The 15,877-nt window shown below is 39.8% G+C and overlaps 1 protein-coding gene across 1 annotated transcript in view; it reads right to left on the reverse strand.

The window, feature by feature from the left end:
• Positions 1 to 367: 367 nt before the first annotated feature.
• Positions 368 to 15,877, reverse strand: part of LOC140729167 (phospholipid-transporting ATPase ABCA1-like) — a 165,281-nt gene continuing 149,771 nt past the window's right edge. The window contains exons 40-50 of the mRNA XM_073048637.1: positions 14,976 to 15,099; positions 12,535 to 12,664; positions 11,231 to 11,351; positions 11,082 to 11,144; positions 10,208 to 10,314; positions 8,469 to 8,610; positions 8,131 to 8,265; positions 6,574 to 6,677; positions 4,980 to 5,072; positions 3,107 to 3,350; positions 368 to 1,713 (exon numbers count right to left, since the gene is read on the reverse strand). Of these exons, the coding sequence (XP_072904738.1) occupies positions 1,573 to 1,713; positions 3,107 to 3,350; positions 4,980 to 5,072; positions 6,574 to 6,677; positions 8,131 to 8,265; positions 8,469 to 8,610; positions 10,208 to 10,314; positions 11,082 to 11,144; positions 11,231 to 11,351; positions 12,535 to 12,664; positions 14,976 to 15,099 (1,404 nt within the window). The 3' untranslated portion in view covers positions 368 to 1,572. The remainder of the gene's footprint in view (positions 1,714 to 3,106; positions 3,351 to 4,979; positions 5,073 to 6,573; positions 6,678 to 8,130; positions 8,266 to 8,468; positions 8,611 to 10,207; positions 10,315 to 11,081; positions 11,145 to 11,230; positions 11,352 to 12,534; positions 12,665 to 14,975; positions 15,100 to 15,877) is intronic.

The raw sequence follows: 15,877 nt of genomic DNA on the forward strand, positions 1-15,877 counted from the left end.
CCTTTGGAACATAGAACCTCTTATCTCTCCCTCTGCAACATTGTCTGAGCCTGGCCCTCCACCGTTCAGGGAAACCTCTGACTTTCCCTCAAAAGACTGTACTACCAGCCTAAATCCCCATCATGCCCAGCCTGCAAACCAGATGAAATCAATGAAGTCAGCACTATTAATGTGTTCAAGAAAAGAGCAGAAGGATTGAGCATGAAAAATAGGGGATGATAATGGTCTTGTTCCGTCGATTTGGGACGGGTGTAGGGAAGCAGTGCTGAGGTTAAAGGTTATCCATGATCTTACTAGGTGATGGAGCAGGCAAGACGGTCCATATGGTCCAGTCCTGGTTCTACTTCTTACAGATGGCAAAATAAAATGAATGTTATCACAATTTTATTTCTAACATAAAGCATAGGAAACAAAAAAACATACAAATATATTTAGACATTAAAATTTTTCTCACAAACAAGTTATTATTTTGGTACTGTAACATTTTGATATGAAAAATGACTTTTAAGTTATAAACATTAAAACTTTATCATCTCCAAGCTTTGCTATTTTTCTTTGTTTGCATTTATAATGACTAAATTGATTTTACAGTGCAAACAAAAACAAAACAATATATTCCAGAACATTCTGTATAAAGTGCTTGGAATGAAACAATCAAAGTATTTTTAAAGATGACGATGAAAAAACTCTAGTGCTCATGGAAGTGTGTAATTTTATTCCTGATAGGATGCAATGTAAACACTTGTGTTTTACTCGTTATATCTGTAGCCAGTAAATAAATAACTTATGAAGATATTTTGTTTATATCTATAAAAGTGGTCTCAGAGAAGGGTTATTAAAGGAATTGAGGCCAGCTTTGGTTACGACTTCTGAAAGCTTCAGAATTTGGTAAATATTTTATCAACTACGTGGACTGGTTTGTATGTATTTGTTTGTGGATGAGTTATTGATTTGTTAACTCATTGCTAACTTTTATTTATCTAGAGATACAGTGTGGAACAGGCCCTAGTGGTTTAACAAGCTGCATGGCCCAGCACCCACCTATTTAACTCTAGCCTGATCACGGGAGAATTTACAATGACCAATTAACCCCTATTAATTGGTAAGTCTTTGGACTGTGGGAGGAAACCGGAGCATGCTGTGGAAACCCAGGCACACAGAGGAAAAACGTACGAACTTTCTCACAATTCTATGGAACTGAACGCCGAACTCCGAAACCCTGAGCTTTAACGGAGTTGTACCACTCGCTACGCTACCGTAGCACCCCTGACAAGTGATTAACTGTTGGATTGTTGCATTGTTATTGTTAAATTGAAATTCCGTATAATACTAGAGTTTCACAAGGTCGTCATATTGAAATACAAACTATATTCAAGTTTTAGACTTAACCTCAGTACTAGTTAACAATAAACAGAGGCACCGCCTTCTCACAAAATAGTGGAATTGTTGCATTGGATTGCATTGAATGGCATCAGTAGAGTGTCCAGTTTTATTCTTCCTCTTACTTACTGAAAAACAAGTTCAGATTTTGAAGGGAAGTTTCTGTACAGGTCTGACATTCAGTTTGTCAGTTCACACACAGCTTTCCTTCACATTGCTGTCATGTAAAAATGAATTCAGGAGTGCAACGTTGAGGACGGTGTCGTTTCTGTGAATGGACGAGTCCTTTAGGAGGTCATCGTCACTTTGGTCCTTGGCAAAGTTTACAAATACCTGAAGAGAAACACACAATGAGAAAGAACAGAATTTAATTCATAAAGCTACCCTTTGCAGAAGATCTGTACTTGAATAGGGCCTTTCCTAATCACCCTTTGAGAAAGAATGTTATAAAGATCCTCAACTCTCTGAGACAAAAGTATAATCTCTATCTAAAATAGGTGACCACATATTTTTAAACAGCACCTCCCAAGCATAGTCTGCCCAACTTTTGTCAAAGAACTAGATGATTCTGCTCTTTCTACACCCATGACTGTGTGGTGAGGCATAGTTCAAATGCCATCTATAAATCTGCTTGATGATACAATTACCGTTGGTAGAATTTCAGATGGTGATGGAAGGGCATACAAGAGTGAGATGGATCAGCTAATTGAGTGGTGTCACAGCTACAACCTTGCACTCAAAGTCAGTAAGACCAAAGAACTGATTGTGGACTTCAGAAAGTGTAAGACAAGGGAATACACATGGAAGGATCAGAAGCGGAAAGAGTGAGCAATTTCAAGTTCCTGGGTGTTAACATCTGTGAGGATCTATCCTGGACCCAACATATCAATGCAATTAAAAAGAAGGAAAGACAGCAGCTATATTTCATTAGGAGTTTGAGGAGATTTAGTATGTCACCTAAAACACTTGCAAATTTCTGCAGATGTACTGTGGAGAGTATTCTGAAAGGATGCATCACTGTCTGGTAGGGAAAGCTACTGCACAGGATCTTAGTAAGCTTCAGGAAGTTGTAAACCTAGTCATTCTCATCATGGGTACTAGTCGCTGTAGTATCCAGTACATCTTCAAGGACTGATGCCTCAAAAAGGTGGGGTCCTTCATTAAGGACCCCTATCACCCAGGACATGCCCTCTTATTGTTACCATCAGGAAGAAGGTACTGAAGCCTAAAGGCACACACTCAGTGATTCAGGAAGAGCTTCTTCCCCTCTGTCATTCAATTTCTGAATGGACATTGAACCCATGAACTTTATTTATTTCTATTTTTGCCCTACTTATTAACTCATTGTAACTCAGTTTTATTTCTCTGTTATCAAGTATTGCATTATACTGCTGCTGCAAAGTTAATGATTTTCACAACATATGCCAGGAATATTAAACCTGATTCTGATTCTCATTCTAACTGCAAGAATTGATGAGGACACTAGTTTAAAAAGGGAGTCCAACACTGAAGGGCCATGGTACGGTCCCCAAAGTGAGCAAGAGAAATAATCAATGTGGAAAATAGGAATGTAGGGATCTTTACCTGAGGAAGAAATGAGAAAGGGAAGCAAAAAAGACAAAGCCATTTTAAACTTGTGGTATTGCTGGGGGACATGCTATTCTAAATCCGCACTAGTGTGCACCCATAGTTTTAGGTTTCAATGAACAAAGAAGCAAGCACCTACTTGGTCTAATGTGGTTTGTGAGACGGAGTAGTCCTCAATGTGAAGCTTCTCCTTGTTGCTGGAGAGAATACTGAAGATCCTTGATAAGGAGGACTGGTATGAAGGCAACTGGTACTGGAGCATGCTGCGGTGTTTCTCCTTGAGAATGCTGCCAGGAAAAGCCCGCTTAAAGAACTGCTCCACAGGAGTCAGGTCTGGGTTTGGACCAGCTATCCGCACGATTATTGTGTATCCATCACCAAACCTGGAAAGAAAACAATGGTAATTGTTAAAGTTAATGGCCACAAAATATCCAACTGCAATCTGCAGACCTGTGTTTCACAACTTTTAACAACTGGAACTATGGGTTCTGTGTATCCTTTACATAACTATGTAAAGAGATGGTGACACACACTGGTGAATTCAACAAAGTGATGCAGTAGCTTGATGCTAACCGTGGAAGCTAGGATTTAAATTAGTCAACAATTATACAGAAATATTTCCTTTCATTATTGGTTTTAAATATTTTGTGTGAAATTAGGGAAAATTACTTTTCAAATTGAACTGGCTATCACCATCATTTATTCCCAGTCATCAAATACTCTTGAAAGGTGATGGTCAGCCTCCTTCTTGAACTACTGAAATCCACACTTTGAATGTGCTTCAACAATGCTGTTGGGAAGGTAGTTCCAGGATTTAGATGATGATAAAATAATGATACTTTTCCAGATCAGCAGCCATTGGAGAGAGACATGCAGATGGTAGTTTTCATACATTCTGGCTGGATTGTAACATCACAGCCCATCTGCACCCCAAATGGGAAGCTTCCTCAGAATGGTGGCTTTGGTGACATCTCAAAACGAGGTACAAAGACACTTTGCAAGTACCTTAAATAGAGAGACCCTTATTCTTAGAAGTTTCATATCTGAATTGAGAAATGTTATGTTGATACAGGGAAACCAAAAAATCCAATACCCCTCTCTGCAATGCAAGAATTCAGCAAAGGCAACATTTGCCTTACATCCAAAAGGAAGTCCAAGAATATTAATGCAAAATTATATTGAATGGTGCTTTAGTGAACCAGGCTCTAAAAAGGGCATCATGAAAAGTACTTATTGATGATATAGAGGTAACTAAATTTGACGCAATGAAATAATTCTCTTGATTAATAGCCACAAGATATCCAAGCACAATTTGCAGACCTGTCTGTCACAATTTAATTATTGGAACTCTGGGTTCTGTCTTTCATTTATAGAATTATATAACAGATATAGTTTGAGAAGTTCATCATGAGATTCTTCTTTGGCAGGGTAAAGGTAGTCTATGAATTTTCAGACTACCCATTGTCGATTTGAAAACTAATTGGAAATGAACTCACTATAACATAGTATGATTTCACTGATGCTTCATTGTTTCTCATTTCAATCTTCAAATATTGCTAGGAATTTTAACTCAGTATAATTCATTTCCTCCTGATGTGCTCCCTTTGTCTAACTAATTAAATACTTTCTATTAATTTGATAACCTTCCCAATGATTAACAATGAGAGATGATCTTAACAGGCGTACACCACCAGTCTCAAGGACAGCTTTGACTCCACTGTTAAAAAAAACTATTCACTGGTTCCCTAATAATGCAAAATGGACTCTTGTCCTCACAACCTACCTGGCTGTGACCTTGCACTTTACTGTCCTCTGTAACATTTTATTCTGCACTCTATTATTGCTTTACGTTGTACTACATCAATGCATTTGCACTGAAGTGATCTGTATGGGCAATGTACAAGACAGGTTTTTCACTCTAAGTTTGGCACATGTGACAATAATAAACCAACTTAACCATCTAATTCACTGATTCATTTCAGCTTCAGGTAGAAGACTACCGAGGGTCTTACCTGTTCTTGAGGTGCTGTACGCTACCCAGACAGCGGAATTTGCCATTAACCATTATTGCCATTCGAGTGCACAGAGCCTCACACTCCTCCATACTGTATGGAAACAAGCAGGGAAAGCTGTTAGCTTTACATTTGACTGGAGGCACTACTCTACACTTAGAAGCAAGCAGTCAGCTTGAAATATGATTTAAATCAAGTCCTGAGTTGTTACATATTGATAAATGTCACTTGCAAAGTCACTGATGTGAAGCACCCTGAGTAGTAGAGGAAGAACTCTCTAGTCCTCAGGATTCTGGATACATGAGGGACAAATGTTTATATCCATAGTAAATATAGTCATGCAAATTATACATATGCGTCTAAAATACATCTTAAGAAGTTGGTGTATATTTATTTACACATGCACAATCTATTAAACGAGTTTCTGAAGTTTGGGTACAGATATATATATGAAAATCATCTCTTTTTCTTCTACGGAAGATTCAGAATGAAGCATATACAGGAGGTGGTTGTTAATGCTGTTAGCTCAATATTAACAGCATTTTGTTCTTCCTTAAGGACCAGAACGATGGCTTAGCATTTGCTGGCACAATTAAGAATTTACAGGGTTAGGAAGTGAATATTTATAGCACTGGGAAGTGGTTCTGCTCACACTGCTATTTAATATGCTTGCGTAAGTGATGTGATGCCAGAGGTTAATAACTACACAGCCCATCATATGCCTTGAACCCAGTTAATCTGATCAGCCAGCTAAAGAAATCATTACAACACGAGGAGAATAATATTGCTCAACTGGCTGTGGCTACTACAATGTGTCCTCAGTATTACTAAGCAAGATTAAATCCCCCAGCATGCACCCATAAACAAATGACATGGACAACAGGCACCTGAGTTACAGGAACTGATTCCAGATATAGGACAATATTCTCCAGAATGCAGGGAACTGAGAGGTGACCAGAAAAGAGATATTTAAGATTACGATGGATTAGACAGGGTGAAAGCACATAGTCCTGGGAGTGGGGTCTGCTAAAAACAAAAGCTCATACAGTAGGTTTAAGATCTGAGGCACTAAATTTAAAAGGGACATCGGGGCAGAATTTTCATGTGAAAGATGGTGTCTATTTGGGATGAGTTGCCAGAGGAACAGGCAGGCACTTAAGCAACATTTAATATCCATATTGATAAGTACATGAATAGGAGAGGTTTAGAGGTCAATGGGTCACATGGGGGCAGATGGGACAAGCTTGCTGGACAACACAGTTGGCATGGGCAAGTTGGGTCAAGGGGCCTGTTTCCATGTTGTATAACTCTGCAAGAATGAAGTGTACTGTAGATGGTCTATTTTATGTTCTACAAGGTTCAACATTTAATAAGAGTGAAAGACTCTTCCTGTCCTGAACCATCATGTCCTCAGCATCTCCAGGATCTCAGCCGTGAGGCTATATGAGCCCCTGCTGTGGCAAAAGGAAGTCATACTAAATTTGCTGGGAACAGTGTCTCAGAGATGAATGATGAACGTCACACATTTTAGCTGCAACTTAACAACTGGTTCATCTGAATGAATGCAATCTCCCTGATGCTCCCATCCACGCACCTGTGTGATGTCAAAACCACTGATCGACCTCCTTTAATAATACTGAGAATTGTGTTCCACAGGAATCTCCGTGCTTTTGGATCCATACCTGTTGTGGGTTCATCCTGTTTTTGACAACAAAAGAGATTCCCTTTAACGTCACTCACTATGATTACAGACCCAATGTATCCAGCACAAATAAATTATCCAACAGATATTACATCCCCATGACAGTGAAATTAGAGAAATGAGTGGGTTGAAATTTAAAATGTAAATATGGTGGACATCTTAATCATTTTGGCAACGATGCATTGGTTTAAACATTTTTTCTTCACCTTCAGAAGAATCCAAAATGCTCCATTAGCGTACAATGTCAAGTTTGAACTATTGTAATGTTTATAACTATCTAACCTCAGTCACCATACTGATTACAACAGAGCTCTGCTGTACTCAGTATGTTGATTTAGTAGCTGTAGAACAGTTTAGTGACTGAACCAGCACCAAGATCCATGATTTAATGACTCTAGCTTTGGACTGTTGATCCAGATGCTCCAGTTGAAACCCCAAAATGGAAACTGTAAAACTTATGTTCAGATAATTAAATAATTCTAGAATTAAAGCTACGTACAATAATAGTAATTATTAAACAGGTGAACTGCTCTAAAAGGTAACCTGCTGATTCCCTCATCCTTGGTGTGTGTGTCTGGTATAAATATAACTCCATTCCCACCAATGTCATCGATTCATAACTGTTCCCTCAGTTAAGGGACGATTAGGGATGGACAACCCAAATCAACATAAAGAACAATATATATTTTGCTACAAAAAATAAATTATAAAAATAAACATGAGAAAGTCTCCAGATTCTGGAAATTGAAAGCAACAAACACAAAATGTTGGAGGAACTCAGCAGGTCAGGCAGCATCTATGGAGATGAATTATCAGTAGATGTTTCGGGCCGAGGCGCTTCTTCAGGACTGAGAAGGAAGGGGAACGACACCAGAATAATAAAGTGAGGAGAGGGGGAGGAGAATAGCTGGAAGGTGATAGGTGAAGACAGATGGGTGGGAAAGGTAAAGGGCTGGAGGGAAGGAAATCTGATAGGAAAGAGTGAACCATAGGAGAAAGGGATGAAGGAAGGGAGCCAGGGAGCAATATTTAGAATTTTGATGCCTTTGACCTCCATGCATGGAGTTCAATTTGCAGGGTTGGAGGTTAGATAGGTTAAGGAGGTATAGTGGTACAGCTGATAGAGTTGCTGACTCACATCTCCAGCACTCTGGGTACAATCCTGACCTCCAGTGCTCTCTGTGTGGAGTTTGCATGTTCTCCCTGTGACTTTCTTCCAGGTGCTCCAGTTTCTTCCCAAAGATGTGTAGGTTAATAATTTAATTGGTGACTGTACATTGCTCCTAATGTTTGTTGGGAGTTGGAACTTGGGAGGTATTGAAGAGAACACGGGAGATTAGGCTACAGAATAAATTAGAATGGGACTGGAATTGTTCACTCAGCATAGATTTAATGGGTCAGAAGTTGTATCTCTCCATATTATAAGGAAACAGAAATGTGAACACTCACCAGAAATAAAACTGGAGGTCCCCCTATCAAGGCCATGGCAGTGGAGAGCTTGCGCCGATTCCCGCCACTGTAGTTACCGGCCTTTTTGTCTGCATAGCGCACAATTCCCAACTTCTGAATTCCCCACTCAGCAATCTGAAGGGTAGAAATGATGTCAGTGCACATCGATAACCAGCTACAACATCATTATACAACCACAAACTGCAAGGATACATGTATCCCAAACTGCTCCTATAATTTTTCTTTAAGTCAGTAAGTTCTGATCATACAAGCTTTGGCAAAATGTCACTTGGATAGATGACGTGAGCTACGATACTGGCTCCAGTGCAGTACCTCACCTTGCAGATTTCCTTTTCTGGAATTCCACGGAGGAGTGCATAAAGCTCCAGATGTTCCCGGCCAGTCAGCAGCTCATTGATGGCGTCAAACTGAGGGCAGTAGCCCATGTTTCGATGGACCTCTTGCATATTAGATAGAATGCTGTGGCAAGAAATACAAGAAATTAAGCCATTTATTTTTAGTGAAGTCTTCTTTGTAACTTGCACTTTCGTTTTTGATAATAAGTCATCTATTGAATGGTAATTGAGGCACAAGATAGAGAAATCTCTCACCTTCACATAAAAAAAACAACATAAATTTTTGATCATGCTGCATTAGATCAACTAAGTTAGGGGAATATAAAGTAATCCTAGAAAGCTCAATCTGCTTCTTATGATCATTTTATCCCAATTGCTTTTATGCAAAAATAAATATTAGAAATATGTGGTGTGCCAAGAAAGAAATGAACCCTCAGCACATGTGCAGAGTAAAAGTTCTGAGATTTGTAAAGGAGCTTTGTGATGTGATCTTACTAAGTCATGTCAATATTTCCCCGTAGTGACTCCAATTTTGACTCCAGTATCCCATTCATGTTCCTCCCATATCTCTTGCCCTCTGGTACATCATCCAATGTCAATCTAGTTGGCTTTCACTGACAGACCGGGCATCCATGAGCAAGGTTGTCATGGTGGAACTACAATCAACACATATCATCTGAGCCCACCCTCTCAGAGGTTGGCCGCAGGGCTGGGTACTAAAAGAGAAGGTTAATTGCTGGAGAGGGATGACAGACTATCTCACATCTTTTACCTTTGTTATAGAAAAAGACACTAGCAAAATGATGTCACATTTCCATATTTTCTACTTACACATATCTCAGTTGTTTAATAGCCAAATATCCCCCGTAACAACTAGTGTGCCCATGACCTCTTTCCATTCCTCATCTTCCTGAAAGGATGTGCTAATGAAATAAGGTGCTTTCTTGTGTCTCCACAGTGAAATAATGTATCTGACTGCTACTATACATAAATGTAGTCTGCATCACATACTCTGCTGTGAAGTAACATGATCCAGTCTGTTAAAAATAATACATTGGAATTTGGGTTTTTGGAAAGGTCCTGGGGAAGTGCCTGGAATATTGGGCCATCATTCTTCCCTGCACAATTCTACACTGGCTAATCTTCTCTCCTTTATTTTTAGAGATAGAGCATGGTAACAAACTCATCCAGACTCAACGAGCCTGTGTCAGAAATTGTACCCATGTGACTATTAACCTACTAACCCATACGACTTTGTAACGTGCAGACAGCGGCAAAATGTAACCTGGATTACTAACACTGTAATAGCGTTATGCTAATCACTCTGCTACTCTGCCACCTTATTTATACGGGTTGCTCCACACCCATAGATCTAGTAGCAAAATCTCTATGGAAGACACAAGTTAGGAGCAGGAGTTTTGCAAGCAATGAGAAGTATTGGGAGAAATTGTCACTGTGTTCCTCTACTTGGCAAGCACTAGATGGCTCTTTCCTAGGATACTAATAACAGCTATACTGTTTAGTTCCTAGGTTCTCCTACTTAGACACTGGAAAGGCCTCAGAACATTGATGATGTGAACTTGACTTAGTGTCAGAGCCATTCATACACTGGTGCACCTCCTACAACCAAGCCCTGAATTGCATTGAGTAGATAAATACTGACATAATTGCTTTTGTGATTAATTAGTTATCTTTGAACAGTCACAAACACTCTGATTTACCTGTGTCCTTTTAGGAAAGCCTCTCCTCCAGTGACGTAACTATCACCTGTCAACATCTTGAAGGTTGTTGTTTTCCCAGCACCATTCACGCCTAAAAGCCCAAAGCACTGGAATGGAAAAAAATAGTGTCAGGGAACTTGCTTGCCTCTTGAAGACCAAACCTATGTCCCTGTCGTGAGGTGCAATTAGGTGAGGCCGGCAAACAGGGCTCTGGTGAAGCTGTATAGGCCAGGCCTCTGTAGAGTGGATACAATGGATTACAGAAACATTGATGAACTCCAACAATACCATCAACTTCAGTGGACAATGGAGACAGGAGGTCATCAATGACCTATGCTCCACAGGGAGCTAAGGGCCCAAGTACGTTAGTAAGAGAACTTGCTTGTACGCTAGATACTAACAATTACCTAATTATGTTCTGGAGGATCATGTCTTCTAAATAACCTGAAGATGATGAGTATAGTGACACAACTAGTAAAGCTGATGCCTCACAGTGTCAGCAATCAAGGTTCAATCCTCACCACTGATGCAGTCTTCCAAAGAGTTTACATGTTCTTGCTGCAACTGTGTGGGTTTGCACAGGTAGTCCAGTTCCCTACTGCATCCCAGTGATAAGTGGTTTGGTAGATTAATTGCCCATTTTAAATTATAAGTGGGTGGTGGAATCTTGACATTATTGAGGGCAGGGCAAGTAAGGAGACGTGTTTGCAAGGAAACTCTTGCAGGGGAAGTTGGCTGTTTCGTGTACAGCTACAAACTGGATAGGTTGAACGGCCTCATTCCATGCCATAACAAAAATTAGAAACACAATCTCTACCTCTGATTCCTATCTCAGTCCAAAGAATGCAAGTCAATGACCCTTAGCACCTCCTACCTCTCCAGGTGGGATCCCCACACAAAGTCGGTCCACAGCAGGCTTCCGCTTCATCCTGTAGATCTGGAACAGAAACCCACTCATTGTGAGAAGCAATAAAAATTTGTCCTGTCTTCCTATTTTGCTCAAAAGCACAATTTGTAACTCACCTTGGTGAGGCTTTTCAGCTCCAGAATGTCATTCTGGCACCCACCACTCAAGACCCTCTGCCTCTCTTTAGCCACATCATCATCATCATCAGTCACCTCTGGCAGCTTTAAAGATGAGGGTCTAGATGAACAGCAAAAAGACATTAATGCCCTTCTTTCTCCTGTCTCAACACCACATGAGTCACTGATTTAATTGAACAGGGACACAGAACATTTTTTATCAACTGTTATTTTCTTTTTACCAACAAACACATTTCTATGACAACAAGGCTTAGGCTACTAAAATGTTACATCTGGTCAATCTTACTGTATGCTTCTGAAACGTGGACTATAACACCAGAACTCCAAAGAAACTTAGAAGCAACAGAAATGTGGTTTCTTAGAAGTATGCTGAAAATATCATATAGAGATAGGGTTACTAATGAGACAGTACTCCAACGTGCCCATACAAAAAGATCTTAAATGAGAACATTAAATGAGAGGAAACTTAATTTCTTGGGTCATGTCATCAGAAAGGGAGAAATAGAATGCCTTACATTACAAGGCTGTATGCCTGGGAAACGCAGAAAAGGAAGGCAAAGAAGAAAATATATGCACACTGTGAAAAAACTAACAAATCTAAGTGTGTGAGATATCATTGACGCTGTGAGGGATCGTCGATGAGGAGAGCCATGATCGCCCAAGCACGTAACGCGCAAGGCACATGAAGAAGACGACTAACGTTTTACTTTGAAACACAACTTTACACAAATCTCATGATATCAAATGGGTACCCATTACCTACCATAATGACTTCCATATGCAAATTAACCTACTGGACCGAAAACATTGTTTGGCAAGGTGCTAAGTAAATACATCTATTGAAGGGATTGAACGGGAGGATAACCATGAAACAAGAAGTAAATTGATAACAAAATCTATATTTTTCATTTTAAAGTATTGTGTTTTTTTAAGTGGAGATTGAGAGGTATAAAGTATGCATTAAAACATTGAAGCTCTGCAGAAACAAGACATTGGGCTCTATTGTTCTAAACTGGTGTAATGCTCTTCATAAACCACCCCTCCTTATTTTGTTGAACTCTATGAACTACATAGTATGAATGTGTGACAAATGCACAGCTGATATACATGGAAGAGGACGTGGGAAACTAGCAGTACAGCTACTGTGGACCTACTGCTTTTTCAGCTGGGTAGAACTTGGCTCGGGGCCACATGTCTGACTTGCAAGCAGTTCAGTTTATGAACAATTCACAGGAATGATACCCTTCTGTAATCTAGAGATGAGCTGTATTGGCAACATTTACCTTGGTTTTATGAAGAACCTGTACTGGATCAGCACTGTGATGATAAAGAAAACCACTCCCTCCACAGCCATGGCGAATAGATTTCTTCCAACTAGCTCCCAGGAAAGGGGAGAAACAAAATGATTCTCACCTAAAGAAAAACAGAGTCAGAATGAGCAGCAGACCTAAACAACAATGACACGTTCTTATACAATACCCACCCCATTATAATTTGAAGTAGCGAGAGAAAGAGCAACATTGTTGCAGAACAGGTGCCATTTGAAAAGAACATGTCTCGTCGGGGAGTGAGTTTTGTTGGAGCCAATAAAAAGAAGAGAAGTGTAAGTGGAGAGGCCATTGTTGGAGTGGGCCAGTGTTAGAGGGGGAGGCTTTGGCTCAACATGTCTTTGGTGAGACAGGCTTGGGCAGGCACTAGCAAAGGTTCTAAGTAAGTTTCCAGTAAGTCTTTTGTTTTCTCTTTGTCTATTAGTACATAGCTAGTAGGCAAGAATGGATATGGAAGTTGTGGTATGTTCTTTCTGTGAGCTGTGTGAGACTGGGAGATCTCCAGTCTCCCTGATAAGTGTATTTGCATGAAGTGCACCGAGCTGCAGCTCCTTAGAAACCGTGCTAAAGGACTGGAGCTGCAGGGGAATGATTTTCAGGCCATAGGGAGAATGAGGTGGTGATAGACAGAAGCTGACAGGCAGGAGACAGAGCGGGAATAAAGGGACCTTTTCTCGTTAGCTGCTGGTGATGAGTGGTGTTCCACTGGGGCCTGTTTTGGGACTGCTTCTTTTCATGTTATACATCAATAATTTGGATGATGGAATGGATAGCTTTGTGGCTAAGTTTTCAGATGATATGAAGAAAGGTGGAAGGGCAGGTAGTGTTGAGGAAGCAGGGAGTCTGCAGAAGGATTTAGACAGATTGGATAAATGGGAAAAGTGGCAGATGGAATATGGTTCAGAGAGTATATGTTCATGCACATTGCTAGAAGGAATAAAGGCAAAGACTATTTTCTTAATGGAGAGAAAATTCAAAAATCAGAGATGTAAAGGGATTTGGGAGTCCTTGTGTAGGATTCCCTAAAGTTTAACTTGCAGATTGAGTTAGTGGTAAGGAAGGAAATGTAATATTAGCATTCATTTCAAGGGGACTTGAATATAAGCAGAATTATGTAATACTAAGTATTTATAAAGCATCAGTCAGGTGGCAGTTGGAGTATTATGAGCAGTTTTGGGTCCATTATCTACAGGTAGATGTGCTGGCATTGGACAGGGTCCAGAGGAGGCTCAGGAGAATGATTCTGGAAATGAAAGGTTAACGTATCAGTAGCATTTGTTGGCTCTAGGTCTGTACTCGCTGGAGTTTAGAAAAACAAAGGGGGATCTCATTGGAATCTATTGAATATTGTAAGGTCTAGATAGAGTGGATGTGGAAAGGGTGTTTCCTGCAGTGGGCGAGACTAGGAACAGTGGGCACAGCATCAGAATAGAGGAACACCCATATAGAATAGAAATAAGGAGACATTTCTTTAGCTGGAGGGTAATGAATCTGTGCGATTCATTGCCACAGGCAGCCATGGAAGCTAAGATATTGAGTATATTTAAAGCAGAGGTTGATAGGTTATTGATTAGTGAGATGGTCAAAGGTCATGGAGAGAAGGCAGGAGAATGGGGTTGAGATGGATAATAAATCAGTCATGATGGAATGGCAGAGCAGACTCGATGGGCTGAATGGCCTAATTCTGCTCCCAAGTTTTAAGGTCTTATTATAAACAAACGAAGCTATACGAAGAGACAATCAAGAGATTATTGGTTAGCACTGTGACACAGCCAGTAGATATACTTCCTCACAGTTCCTAAGACCAGAATTTAGTTGTAACCTCTGGAGATGAGAGTTTGGAGTTTGCACATTCTCCCTGTGGCTGCTTAGGTTTCCCCTGAGTGTTCTGGTGTTCTCCCACATCCCAATAATATGCAAGTTGTTGCATTAATTGACCACAGTAAATTGAAGCTAATGTGTAGATGATCAGTACAATATGGTGGCAATGAGGGAAATTGATGTCACTGTGAGGAGAATAAAATGGGTCTGGGAATGGTGAGTGCTAAAACGGATGTTGGTTGCTCAGAGAGACTCGATAGGCCAGTTTCAGTGCTACACCTCTCTATAATTCTTTGTGCTTGCTAGAAATAGACAGGTGAGGGGGTTGGTGGGGTTCAAATAGACCAAGATAGGGGTAAAAACCCAAAGCTTAGTGCTTTACCCACAGCTACCAATAAAGAAATATATTTTGTGGAAATTATCACACTTATGCATTGACATTCGCATCATTTGTACTAACAAGACTTTTACTCTCAGCAAGCTTAAAAGCGACTGTGCCAAGTACTCTAAGACAACTTCTTTACACAATGTAACAGACTTAAGGTTTCAAAAATAATCAATAAACTATTACACACCAAATCTTTCCAAGGCATCTGCCATTGCCTGATTTTTCACCATATCTATTAACCCACGACCCAGGCAGAAGTGAGGGAAGATCAGGAACACAGATTTCAGAACTTCATTAATGCTGTTCAGTTTCTGAAACAAAGAAGAAATCTTTTACGTATTTAGATAAATGTTGAAAGTTTAATTACAATCTGCTACTTTATGTTCTAAGAAGCGAGGGAATCATTATCATCTTTTAAATTTATCATGCCTAAACATTGAGCTGATAGACTTACTGCCCGTTATCTTTATATAGACAGCCAAAACCTTCACCGCCTTAAGTCATATAATCACACAGGCCAAAATGTGGCACTGAAGCAGAATTGAAGTGACAACCTTGAAACTGTAAGAATTTGCCCATTTTGAAAGAGTGAGATTTGTAATTATCAGGCTCAATAACAGCAGAATCTAACAACACCCACTGGTAACTAAGTAAATGAACTGGCTAGTTCAAAGGACACCAGCCTTTACTGTGCAACTTGTCTTTATCCATGCACACGTCCACACTGTCATTACATTAATCATACCAATAATATTTTATTTTAGACAGTCAACACCATCTTCATTATATATTTGCAATTCTAATATGACAGAATCATTTGTAAATCTTATCCAATTTTATTTGACCATATATATACATGATAGTTATAGACCTTCAGCATGTGTAAAAAGTATTTATAGTAAATTATGCATACAACTCTTGCCAATGGCAGTGAATCAAATCAGGAAAATTTACTTTATAGATGATACTAAATCCAACAAATAAATCTGAAGCAACAAACAATATGCAGCAAGAACTCAGCAGGCCAGGCAGCAGCTACATAGGGAAATATCATATTTGATGTTGCAGTGTTTGCCAAGCTTGGCAACT

This window comes from Hemitrygon akajei, chromosome 6 (assembly GCF_048418815.1).
Source record: "Hemitrygon akajei chromosome 6, sHemAka1.3, whole genome shotgun sequence".
NCBI classification, from domain to species: Eukaryota; Metazoa; Chordata; class Chondrichthyes; order Myliobatiformes; family Dasyatidae; genus Hemitrygon; species Hemitrygon akajei.